Source organism: Panulirus ornatus, chromosome 59, assembly GCF_036320965.1.
Source record: "Panulirus ornatus isolate Po-2019 chromosome 59, ASM3632096v1, whole genome shotgun sequence".
Lineage (NCBI taxonomy): Eukaryota > Metazoa > Arthropoda > Malacostraca > Decapoda > Palinuridae > Panulirus > Panulirus ornatus.
This window is the reverse complement of record NC_092282.1, coordinates 4,522,342-4,535,772: the sequence shown is the minus strand read 5'-3', so window position 1 is coordinate 4,535,772 and position 13,431 is coordinate 4,522,342. Positions and strand designations below refer to the sequence as shown.

The 13,431-nt window shown below is 36.8% G+C and overlaps 1 protein-coding gene across 4 annotated transcripts in view; it reads left to right on the top strand.

Moving 5' to 3' along the window:
* tweek (transmembrane protein KIAA1109 homolog tweek) overlaps nt 1–13,431 on the top strand; it is a 141,562-nt gene that overhangs the window by 24,758 nt on the left and 103,373 nt on the right. For 3 of the 4 annotated variants that reach the window (XM_071696086.1, XM_071696085.1, XM_071696083.1), the window contains exons 15-24: nt 648–831; nt 1,648–1,776; nt 2,143–2,352; nt 4,620–4,817; nt 5,735–5,854; nt 7,473–7,715; nt 8,900–9,213; nt 10,204–10,404; nt 10,829–11,531; nt 13,024–13,208. In XM_071696086.1, the coding sequence (XP_071552187.1) occupies nt 648–831; nt 1,648–1,776; nt 2,143–2,352; nt 4,620–4,817; nt 5,735–5,854; nt 7,473–7,715; nt 8,900–9,213; nt 10,204–10,404; nt 10,829–11,531; nt 13,024–13,208 (2,487 nt within the window). The remainder of the gene's footprint in view (nt 1–647; nt 832–1,647; nt 1,777–2,142; nt 2,353–4,619; nt 4,818–5,734; nt 5,855–7,472; nt 7,716–8,899; nt 9,214–10,203; nt 10,405–10,828; nt 11,532–13,023; nt 13,209–13,431) is intronic. The other variant, XM_071696084.1, reaches the window with a different exon arrangement.

The following is a 13,431-nucleotide window of genomic DNA, read 5'->3' as shown; positions in this document are numbered from 1 at the left end:
CAGAGGTATTGATCTGAAACACAGACTTTGCAAGGTAAGATAGATTTGCCAGTCACATTACATTTCTTTTATCATAAGTTTTGCCATCTATGAGATTCATGTTGAAAATTTTATTTAGCTGTACTGTAGCTCAAGGGTTACTCCATTTGTTTATGGTTATTTCTTGGTAGGAGCATGCATCACCTTCATTATTGTCTGTCTTGTAAAGCATCTCCTCTGCTAATGAAATCTTCACCCATAACATTTGCTAGAGTTTAACTGCGTTCATTATTTCACAGAAAGTTACAAAGAAATCTGTAAATCTATCATCTTTTTACTTCATAGTTTGCAGTTTTTGGTCTCATTAGAGCAACTCTGCTTGGCTTAACTCTGTTGTGGTCTCCTAATCTCATCACATTATCATGCACATCACCAATTTGATGTTGCTTATACTATATTTGCAACTAGGCCCTGAGTATTTATGAAAACAGTTGGCCTGCGTATTGAACAGAACTCTAATAGTTTAAGGAACTTCTGGTATGCTGCTTTTCAGACATCAGTCCTTCATCCACTGCTTGAATGAATGAATGATCAGTCTTTTAGGACTCTTTAATCAAAGGGTATTCTGCATTAAAGCATGACTTCAGAAGTGAATTATTTTATTGCAGTGCTGGTTGGGTTGATTGCTGGCAGGTGCCAGAGCTTCACCTGAACATTGGCTACACCTATCACCCAGTACCCCCCTTAGGACCCTCACCACAGGCCAATGTGTCCACACCTGAAAAGGAAGAGCTCCTTTTATCTCCCATCAGGGCTCCACACAGGAAGAAATCACCCATGGAGATTATAAAGGTGATTTTTTTTTTTCTTTGTAAGATTCTGCTTGTAGTCATTTTCTGATGTAGAAAATGTTATTCACATACAAAAGATAAGTATCTAAATGTGTCCTCCACATGATGGAGCGTGCAGTTTTTCATAACACCAAGATGTTCATATTGTGCTAGAAAAAGAAATCTTATTACAGTATGAATAGATGCACTTAAGAATGAGAAGGGTAAATGTTTTGAATGTTTAATGATGAACATTTAGATTTTGATATTTAGCCCTTTAAAAGTGTAAGAAGTATTTGGTACCCAAAGTTTTTAGTAAAAGAAATAAGTGTGCATCTCAAATGTATGAGATTGGAAGTTTATGATAAGGATGCAGTAGATTTGGTGTTTTCTGGTATTATACAATATTGTTGTTTAGCATTGTAGAGAAATTATGTTGAATTTTTGCTTTTTTAAGTTGTGTCCTATAGAGCTAAAACAAATCTAGCTGACCAAATACTGGGGTACATATATTTACATCTTTAATCAGAAATTGAAAAAGAATAAGCATCTTCCACTCAAGAAATTGATCACTCTTAAACACTGTTTCTGTGCATATTAGAATACAATATTGATTGACTTCCTGTTATGACATACCATATTTTACTGTCTCATAAAGATGCATATGTCATGTTTATGTATTTCAGGAAACAAAATCATTGTAATTTGTTATCAGTGTTCTTTTAAATGTCCCATCTTTCTCTAATATAGAATGTTACCTTTCTTCTTATATATTAGGAAACATTCAGTTTTTATCTTCATGTTTGTAGTAGAATGATTCCCTATCTTTTGTCTTCAGAACATTACTCCTGAGCAGTTTGATCCAACTTCAATGGCACCTGACTGCATCAGTGTTGACCTCCGTATTACTCGGCCATCAGAAATTAAGTTATATGGATCTGTCCTTCGTCAGTTTATACATCTTAAGGTGATTTTCTGTGTTTTGTAAAAAGAGATTCAGTACTCCAATATTGAACTTTTCTGCTGCATTCAGCAGAAAGTGATTTTGAATGGATCTGTTCAGGATCTTGTAGCCATTTGAGTAGTCATATAGGACTTTAATGAAGCTCTGTTTACAAAGTAATACAGAAGGTTATTTCATTGCAGTTGAATATTATAGTCAATAACCTTTGTATTACAAATGCTCATATATGAATGTATTATAGGCATTATCAATATGTCATTTTGTTTAGAACCTCAATGATATGACATTTTGAGAATGAAGTACCTTGGGACATCCAATGCAGTCCAGTGTTTTGGAGTGAGACACTCATTAAGATATTTTTTCTTCAAGGAAAATATATTTGGTGAAGATCAGAAATTCACGGATATGAATCAGACTCTCATGGATGAGGACAATCCAGCAGAGATGAGTCAACAGGAAGAATCTAAGACCAGCAGTCTGGTTGAAGACAAGAAACCAGAATTTGACTGCCGCAAATACCGTCAGTTTAGAGTCACCGTTTACATTGACATCAGAAATGTTTTAGGTCACCTTGTCAAGGTAAAGTGCAGTTTTTATCACTTTTTTTAGTGAAAAGTCATACAAGTAAGCTATATGGCAGTCATTGTAATATTATTATTCCATTTTCAGTTTGATGAGGTGGATTAGATATATGCATCCTCTACAGCATTATTCGCCCACATCTGGAACCTGTGCCAGTTTTGTTAAACATGGAATTCCACACTTACGGAAGTGTTTCTTACTTTTTCACAGAACACGCTAAGTTGATTTTTCCTTTGAGACCAAGGTTTCTATTCACACCACTTCCATGGTGGAAGTGCACACCAGTCATTTGTAAGGATTGAAGATTAGTTTCTTCAATTCATATACCTACCTATGAATTCTAGAATTTTGTGCTCTTTTTTACATCTTCAGTGCACTGCTTACTTACCTTTAGGTCATCAGAAATTATTACACCCTGTATTTCTACCCATTTACCTGTTGTAGCTCAAGATTCATACTAAAGCTTGCCTTCTTGGTTTTACTACCAAATGTAAAACTTTACACTAAATGAGAATGAAATTCCTTTGCCACATGTGAGCCTACTTTATCACTGTGTCAGCTTGCAGCTGCAGGCATTAAATTTTTGTTGAACAACAGTTGTATTGCCCAGCTTAGTATCATCTGCAAATTTTGATATCTTACAGAGCAGCCCATTATCATTGTGAGCGATGTAGAATGTGTGGAAAGAAAAAGTGTTATCTTGGAGAGAAAAAATGGGCATGCATGAAGGAAAAGTAGCTCCATCAATGTTACATGGTTGCAAGGCATGGGTTGTAGATAGGGTTGTGCGGAAGAGGTTGGATGTGTTGGAAATGAAATGTTTGTGGACATTATGTGGTGTGAGGTGGTTTGATCAAGTAAGTGACGAAAGGGAAAGAAAGATGTGTGGTAACATAAAGAGTGTGGTTAAGAGAGCAGAAGAGGGTGTGTTGAAATGGTTTGGACATATGGAGAGAATGAGAAAGGAAAGGTTGACAAAGGATGTATGTGTCAGAAGGGTAAGGAACAAGGAGAAATGGGAGACCAAATTGGAGGTGGAAGGATGGAGTGGAAAAGATTTTGAGCAATTGGAGTCTGTACATGCAGGTGGGTGAAAGGCATGCACAGAATATAGTGAATTGGAATGATGTAGTGTACTGGGATCAAAATGCCATCAATGGACTGAACTAGGGCATGTGAAATGTCCGGGGTAAACCATGGAGAGGTCTGTGGTGCCTGGATGTGGGTATGGAGCTATGGTTTTGGTGCATTACACATGACAGTTCTTGTATGGATGTGAGTGGATGTGGCCTTTGTTTCCTGATGCTACCTTGCTGACACAGGAGATGGTGATACTGTTTCCTGTGGGGCACAGTGGTGCCAGGAATGGATGAAAATGAGCCAGTATTTGAATATGTGAATGTGTATTTATGTATGTGTATGCATATGTATATGTACATGTATGCCCATATATGTGTATGTGAGTGAATGTGTCTTTCTTCGTCTGTTTCCTGGTGCTACCTCTTTGACACAGGAAATGGCAATCAAGTACTATAATGATAATAATTATAATATGTATGAGAAAGAGAACTGGTCCTTTGAGCTTACCACATGTTTAAACAGCAAGAGGCTTGACTGTTGGTCATATCAGTACTCTTTGTTTGCAGCCAGTCAACGTGTTATCAGACCACCGAAGTACAATTCTATTTTTCCACTGAAGTACAACTCTGAAATGTCACTTAACTTTTTCTTGTAGTTTTTAATGTGGATCCACATGAAATGTTTTCTGAAAGTCTAAGTATATGACTTCTTCCAATTTATTGACCTACCCTGTCTTGTACATACTTGGATTTTACAGCTTTACCTCATTATTAGGTGATACACCAAACAAGCTTTTCATTGTTAGCTTTACCTCATTATTGGATGGTACATCAAGCAAACATTTCATTGTTAGCTTTAGATCATTATAACTGTAAACTAAGTGTGTGTACACATTCCTTGAGCAATACATAGATCAGCCATTAGCTTGATAGGCCTGTCATGGCTGCATCTTTGGTTTTAGCATTACCTAGGGACACAATAGGAGGCAGTGATATGTTAAGAACTTAGCCATCCCTCCAAATAGTACATGCAAATAGTATGATGAAGAATGCGTTAGAATTTTTGATTGGTGTTGTTTTATCACCAAGTGACACCAGTTGGTAGCAGGTTTTACTTAGTGTCACCACTATAAGAGTTTCATGATTATGTTGGTGTCTCTAGATATGATTTCTTCATTCTTTTAGGACTGTACGGAAAACGATCCACCTTGTCCAATGGTAGCCCTTGATCGTCTGGTATTTGAAATGAACAAGAGGTACTCAGAGACTCAACTTCAGGTTGTGGTGTCTCCCTTGATCCTCACCACGTCCGACACCAACCAGCATCGACCACCTGCTCATCAGCATCTTCAGAGTGGCTTTCTTATGTTATCTGGGCTACAGGTATAAAACTTTAATTTTTTCATATGTTCATGTGAGCTTGTTAAACTGTTTTAACCCCTATGGGGAGGATTTTGTCCCAGTAAATGTAAGGGAGAGATTTATGTAAATTCCAGCTATCCATCATAACTTTTTGTTTTGCATTAAGGCAAATGGTTCTTAGGATCATATTGGAAGCTGAGGCCCATTTTACCTTGCATGATTTGGTAATAGGAATTATTATCATGGCTTTTATGTGCTTTGTAGAAAGACAGTTGATTACTTGTTTGTAATGACAGCTGCTACTAAATAAGTAAAATACTGTGTAGATGTATAACACATACTGGGAAAATTTTCTTTTCATTTTAAATCTAAACTATCCAGGAAAAGGAATCTTAGACATATGGCTCAGTCTTTCGTGGCCCAGAGAAGAATGTTTCTGGAACTGCCTTAACCATACTGATGTAGATAGTATTGAAAAGCATTTGGGAGTGTAGGAAGGCTGTGGATTTTTACAGAAAAGGCAGTAAAGGCCATCATTTTGTTTGTATCTTGTGTTCCCTTTGCTTAATTTCAGAATCATAGTGCATGCAAAATCTTCCCCATACACTTTTGTTGTTTTCTTAATTCATTGTTAAAAAGATAATACCGTACCGGAAATATTTACTAAGAGGTCCGCATTTTGGGGTGGCTGTAACTGAAGTGAACTGAATTCCTGAATAAACATTACTGACATTTTTTTTGTTTTGCTTGGTAGATGAATGTAAGATGCATTACAGTGTGCTATGAATGCCTTGTTTGTATAGGATCTTATTCCATAATTGATATAGATACTGGCATTTACTTACTTGGTGTGTATGGATAAAATAATAAGACAGGTCCAACTATTTAGTTGGTAATTAAGTAGATTTTTGCTCAAAGCTCTCTTTTTTCTTTTCCAGATGCGAGGCCATGCTATGTTCAGCTCTGAGGAGCGATCCCTTGATGAGGAGACTCTAGAATATGCTTGGCTTGTTGAATTGACCATTGGCACACTTAGTGGCAAACTTACAACACCTCAGGTTTGTTCAGATAAGTTGCTCCTAATTTTTAGCAAATAATTAATGCTAGGTAAGGAAATATGAATTATGCCATTGTAAGTAAGGGGTTCTGGGGGTTATATGAAATAATCGGGCACAGTGATGTATTCATGTAAGGTTGCTTTCAGTATTAATTTTATTGCATTTGCTCAGATTTAGTAGTAAAGGCTGCAAGCATTGAAGGTTTAGCTCATGATTAACATTTTCTTTGTATGGTCTCTGAATAAGGTTTTACTGGTATTGAGATGTTGCCCTTTTGAGCCTAGCAACAACAATAGAAAGTTTTTTGTATCAATATTTCTCATGTTTATGCTGTATATAGACAAATTATTTAGTTTTGTTGGATTTCACCAGCATGTGGTTAAACCATGAGTAAAAAATCTCTTTCACTATGGGTGTATTATTTTTTATGGGCAAATGATGAAGATAAAGATATTTTCAAAGGAATCTGATAACCCTGTTTATCCAGATAGAGACAGAATCTTTAAATATTCACCATTTACACCAGAGACATCCCTCTTTTTAGTTATGTATTACCTCTTGCTCATGCTGTTTACCTTAGATAAGATAATGAAAAGCATGTCACACATCTTATTTCAAGATTGAAAATTCTGGAAAGGAAGCAGCGATCCCTTCATTTTTATAAGTTAACCTTATCCTGTTTGAACTAGATACTCTAACTCTTAAACTTAGTGCTGCCAAATGAATCATAAACTAATAATTTTGTGAGGAAATATGTATTATGAGGTGCCATCATTTTCCTGTAAGCTGTTGTAGGATTATCTGAATTGTATTAGAATGTAAGTTTCCGTATATAGTTATTTTTGATACTCTTGAAAATCAGTCATAAGATTCTACAAATTGTATTAGGATGTAAGTTTTCCAGTTATGCTTAGTTTAGCTGTCCTTTACAACTTCAAAGGTGAATTTTCTAGAGCTCAATTGGGCCTTGCTTTTTTAGATTAGGCACTGTTCAATTAGAGTAAAACAGCTTTTAATTAATTGAGAAATCCATATATGTAGTGTGCTTGTTGTTCAGCCATCAACACAATTACTTCCATACACAATGCAAAGGAAAGTGTGTGGGAGTATATGGGGAAGACAGATAACAGAGGGCCGGTAGGCTGATATCTAAGTTATTTGACTTTAAGTTACATCTATCTGTTCTTATATGTAAGTGGTTGAGGTAAGGATAGAACAATAAGAAGGGTTACTCCTTACCCTCCAATCCATCCGGCAACAACAGGCAGCAGGAAAATGAATGGAAGAAAAAGTGTGCATTTGTAAAGTTAGCCTGCATAAGAATGAACAGGAATGCATGAAATTTAATCATACTTCAACTTGACCATGGACATACTGTAAGTGGGTTGTGGTATTGAGGACTAAATGTATATCACGGTTGTTTTGTATATATAACAGATATGTTTATCTTTATGATTTTGAATATTCATTTTGCTTTGTTTAGAGGCCAGGCTTTTAAACCACTAGGAAGTAAGCAAATTAATTTAGTGTGAAGTAAGGCACTTAGTTATTTTATAATTTCTTTGTATGTTCTGTATTTTTTGAGTGTCAGATTTTACTTCTGTTATTACTTTCTCAGCTGCAGAACATAATTACATCACTGGAGGCATTTCTACTCACTGTAGAGGACATGGAGAACTGTCTGCGCCACCCACGGCCATACTTATTTTGTTATCATGGCACGCCACAGCCTCAGTGTGTTCACACCACTGCTGAGCACTTTTGTCCCACCACTGATTCCATCAAATACAAAATGGTGCGAGCTTCTATTGATGGTCTTTGTCTCAATCTTGTGGAGAGTGGCACAATCCTCAGTGCCGAGGTAAGTGTTTTTCTTCATGATATCATACATAATTAGCACGTGAAGGGATCTGTAGTGGCTTTTTCTCTGAATTCTAAAAAAATTGTATTTCATGCTACAAAAAATTGGGTTAACATCGTAGCACTCAGGTTTCATGGCAGTCGACAATCCCATTTGCTAAGGGTTCAGGGGTTTCCCTGTGCTTCAGTGCCAGTACTAGACATATTTACATCTTTATTTGTTAAGGTACATGCTAACTGAGAAAGAAACCCCAGTTTTTTACCAAATTTTTTCCCAAAAAGTTTACGTAAGATTCCTTTATATATACTTTTATAAGAAATAGATATTTTTCCGTGAAATTTCATTCTGAAAATAATAAATACAATTTTTTTACATACATACCTTTACCACCCACGAACCCCTTTATGTGGAGCTCCCACAGCACTTGGAAAACCAGCCACATCCACTAGACAGGACCACAGGCCAAGGAGTGTGGCAGTGTTGTGTTTTTGTCTGTATGTGGTGAGTTCAAGAGATGCATGGGCTACATACTTTCTCCCTTATCCTCAAGTATAAATTTTAGTGATATATGACATCACTGATTTCACTATAATAGCACTAATGCACTGTATGTTAACATTATATTAGATTTCTGCTTGAATTTCCCATGAAAGTTATAGATTGATTATTATTTTTGCTTTTTTGGTTAACTAAAAATTGTAAAAGCCTGTTTGTCTCTTCCCTACATTTCTTGCAGTAGTTAGATAAAGTTGAGGTGTCATGTCATTTTAGTTCATTTGTTATGAATGGTTAAAGAAGACAGCATTACAAAACAAGCATTGATAAGTTTCCAGTTTGTGTTAATGCTGGTGAGAAATCCAGCTGAAGGCACTGGTTGTTTTCCAAAATCAAGAATTTAATTCATCTAATATTCAAAGTTGATATTTAGATTTATTACAAGCACATGTATATATAAAGTACAGTGTGGATTTGATGTGGAAGCGATATTTTGATAGAGTAAAATTATGGAATTCAGATATTAAGATGTGCATCTCCACATGTAGTTTCCCTTCATATATTATGGTACCTGGAAGCACAATGTAGGTCAGAGTGAATCAAGAATTGTGTATCCTTATGTAACTGAAGTTAAAATGAATGGTACCACAAAGTTTCAATAAGAAAGAAAAAAGATATCTTGTTTTTAGGTTTACCCAATCAGAGTGGCAAGTTGCAACCTTCATGGTCAGCACACAAGGTCTGGAATTACCGCTCATATCCAGAATATCAGTGCTCGAAACTACATCTGTGCTCAAGATGGACTTAAGGAAGGGAGTGGCCGAGGTGAGGCAGCATCCGTGTGTGGTACTTCTACAAGTGGTGTGGGTGGCTTGGGCCTTGCAGATGTGTGCTCTGATGACATGTGGCTAGAAGTGGCAGCTGTCACACTTGGTCCTGTAAATGTGGATGCAGCCACCAGCATGGATGTTCTCCACCATGACATGCAACTCATACAGCACAAGTGAGTGTAGCATATTCCTTCACTCCTTTCCATGCACTCCTCCTACCCTCATGAAATATTCATACCTCAGACCCTAAAGCTTCCTTCACTCCATCCCTCCACCTTCTTCTTGGTCTTCATTCCCTTCCTCAGTCTTTCTGCTTTTCACTTGTAAATCCTCCTAGTCAGTCTAAATCCTCTTCACGTATTTGAACCATTTCAACATGCCCTGGTCTACTCTCTCAGTTAGACTGTAATTATTGCCACACCTCTCTTAGTATAAACATTATGCCATAGCGGAAAGTCTGTAATTAAAGCAATTGACTAACTTGGAACTCAATGCCTGGACATGATATAATCATGCATACCCTCCTTAAAAAGACAAAGGTGACACTAGCAAAACCTATGATGATGTTATCGACATCATCCTTTGTCATAAGCTTTCACCCAAACTTTCCACTCTCACTCCATAATCATTATTCTCCTTCAAATATAATGCATTCTTCTCCCAAAATCCTTGGTAAATTTTTCTTTTATTCATCGACACCATATTTTGACCTGCTCTCCACGTATATTATTTTCTGGTAGATTCGTCTATACTTTTCATACCCTCATCTCCACCATTAATGTTTGTAAAACTTTATTCTGCTGTGTTAGCACCTCCCTCCACAATTTGTAGCTTGTAGAAATGCCCTCTGAAACAAGCTTTACATTACCTTATCCTCCTGATAAAAGTGAAAATACAAGAATATGAATTATTTTTCTGGGTTCCCAGGGAAAAGTATTGCTACAGGTGGAAGAATTATCCCAAAGTAACTTTAGCATGAATAGTTTGGCACCTTTCATCCACATTGCTTTATGATGATACTCATGAATTGCAGTTGAAACTGAAATTGAATTCAATCACTTTTGTGATGAAGACAATTGTTTGGGCTGCATAATTGTTTAAGCTCTATATCATTCTGTATCATTAGCTCATTAACAGTAACAAATTTAATGTGATCTTAAAAGGTTCTTGAAGCTACATGATGAAAAAATGAAGAGATTGTGGTTTCTATGGCCACAAGAGGCTACTAAAGTTTCAGCGCAGGTGTTTGGCAAATGCGGCTGTGTTGGTGGATGTGCATTCTTTGGAAACAACAGGAATGGCTTAACCTTCTTCAAACCAAGCAAGCAGGACTTCTACAATGGTATAAACATTGCTCAGTTTAGGTAAGGATAATGTATTTTATAGTAATGTTTTCCCACTTAGGGAGTAGTAGTACATGTGTATATAAATGTGACTGTATACATAAATGCTCTAAAACATACATACACACATGTGCACATGCACATGACAGAGCTCTCTTGGTATGCCCAAGGTTTTTCTTTGTCAAGTTTACCTTCAAATAGTTATCCTTTACATAAAATAGGAAAAGGAAGTGGAGAATTGTTTGCATGGAGGTTTGCAGATAATTGGATAAAGGAAAATCTTTAAGGACCACTCTGCTCTTTGATAGAAACTTGCATGTTGAATGTAAATACACAGACTGACCATTGTTCTAAAGCAGGAAAAAGAAGATTTAGTTTTAAAGTTGAAGGCATAATTTTCATTTTGAAGGTCATTTTGAGTTCAGTAGCAATTTTTTCCTTTCAGAGTGAATGAATCAGTGGAAGATCCAGGTTATGGCCAAAGCATATTGCAGGATGGTCAGTTAGTGTTTCAAGTGGGGGCCTACTCAGATCTGGCTCATTCCCATCATGACTCGCACTCAGGAACAGGGAAGGATCACTATGCCTTGAGTTCTGGTTATGTGAAAAGTGCATCTCCAGCAACTCCAGCTGATGCACATGCATCAAGAGGAAGCAGTTCCTTGCACCACAGCTCAGAGACACATGTCACAGATAGACTTAATCCACGTCACAGTTATCATAGAGAAGTGTCTGTTACTAGTCATGACTCCAACCCTCACATGACAGAGGTTGAGTCCAGGGGTCCAGGAGGCACTGGAGATTCCAGTACATCTCGTACTGTAAGTAAGGATGTAGCCCTGGGTGTACCAGGAGGAGCAGATGGCCTTTCAACACCTGGCAGTTTGTCTGACTTAAGACGTTCTGTTGATAATGTAAATTCCGGTAGACAGAGCAAGATGCCCTCTAGCCTTTCTCTACAGACAGAACTACCTCTCCATGCTGCAAGTGGCCACAGGCTGTCTGTGAGTGGGATGCGAGAATCCAATTCAAGGCAGTCCCTCGCCAGCCAGCATAGTCTTTTGGCCAGTGTACAGAGGACTGTGTCTGTAGGCAGTGAGACTCAGTCAGAGGCTTTTTTCTCAGCTGATGAAGATCAGGTAAGTAAGGTAAGTCATTCTTTTTTAGGCATGATTAGATATACCCTTATAAGAGCTATAAGTTTTGGAACATTTTCTCCAAGTAAAGAGGAATTCTTAAAAATTAGGAATGGTCATTGAGATTAGGTCTTCCTGACGATTTATTTCATGTATAGACTGTCACTGGTAACATTAGCAGCTTTTCGAGAAATCATGACCCTTCCAATGATATGGGCTTCCAAATAGCTTAGGATAACGTATATCGGTAGAGTTATCTGGCAAAGCTTTCCAGGCACTCTGCTCATTTGAGTGAATGCAGAATGAGTATAACGCTGTGTTTAAATGACCTGATGATATTTCCTTGGTGAGATTGAGATACGAAATGGCCATGTTGTATTAGGTTTCTTAACATTATCCCAGTATATTAGAACTCTTTATATGATTATTTATTACAGTTAAGGCCTTACAAAGGGAATGATAAAGTAAGCCATTGAGCGTGCAAAATTTGATGAACTTCAAAATTATGGACAAATCCAGTAGAAATTTTTGTGAAACATTTGCCAACATTATAGAAGTCCCAGAGTCATTTATGAATAATATGATAATACTGGAAGAAAGAGAAGGGCTGCAGAGATTTGGACAATGTTAATGCAATTGAATTAGATTCAAGAATTTTTTAAAGTATGTAATTATATATAATTCTGCATGAAAGTTTTAATCTCATGGATATCATTTTTATCCTAAAACATTCTGAATAATCATTATGCTTTAGCATTTTACAAATTCCACAAAATCACCAGTTACAAAAGGGGGTCTATTGGGTTGTATCCCCCATTGCTCAGATACAAGATATTAAAATTCTGCACAAATGTAATTGATTTTGGCTAACTGTGAATGCACTTTAATGCCATAGGATATGAGTATTTGATGTAGTATAGCTTCACTGTGTTGTGTTATTAACCAAAGTTAAGTGAGAATGTGTACCCCACCATCACTGAAATCTCTCAGCCTTGGAGTGCTTTTTTTTATTGTTATAATTTAAAGATATATCTTTAGTGTACATGCTACCCAGTCCACTGTCTATGTGAAATGTTTTTGTTGGCCCCAAATTGAAATAATTATCCTCACATGGTACAGACATTGTGTGATATATGGATTGATATATCTGGTGTGATTTCTCAACTTACTCTTTTTACAGTAGCTTAATTGTCTTTTCAAGTCTAAGACTAACGTTATTTGTGCCTTCATAAGTATAAGTTCCATATATTTGATTAAATCATGTGTTTGTTTTTTACTCTGACAGCACAAAGCAATTTTTGAACTAACCTGGTATCATAAACAACCTCAGAAGGACTAAGTGGTGTATTGCTGCTTGTATTCTTCTCCATTCTTTTGTATTTACTCATTCACCCATAACATCACTACCCTCTCCTTTCACTTAACTTCTTGTCCGTCTGTGTGTTTGTGCACTTTTCTTTTAAGAAAAGAAGATAATTAATAACATCATTGAACACCACACTAGATGACTGTGATTGGCAATGGGGAAGGTACCCTGTCACGCGTGTCATCCCAGCTTAGTCTTCCAACGGTTCCTGAAGATCAGCAGCAGCCACAGCCTCATGATGACCGGTCAAGCAAAACATCCACACCACCCACTCCTCACCATGACACAGGGGTGCTAACCATAAATTCAAACGGGCATTACAGGTTAGCATGCTAAAATTTCTTGTTTGGGTTTCTTACGGCAAGTTTACTTCACAAAAATTACGTGAATTACCTTTTTCTGCTGTCAACCAATTGTGCTTAGGTTTTACAAAGCTAATCCACCCATATAGTCTGTTCATAGTGCATTGCTATGAATATGCTAACATTCATACCTTTTATAGTTGTAAAGCTTATGCAAACTTGATGTAAATCATTTTTTGTTATA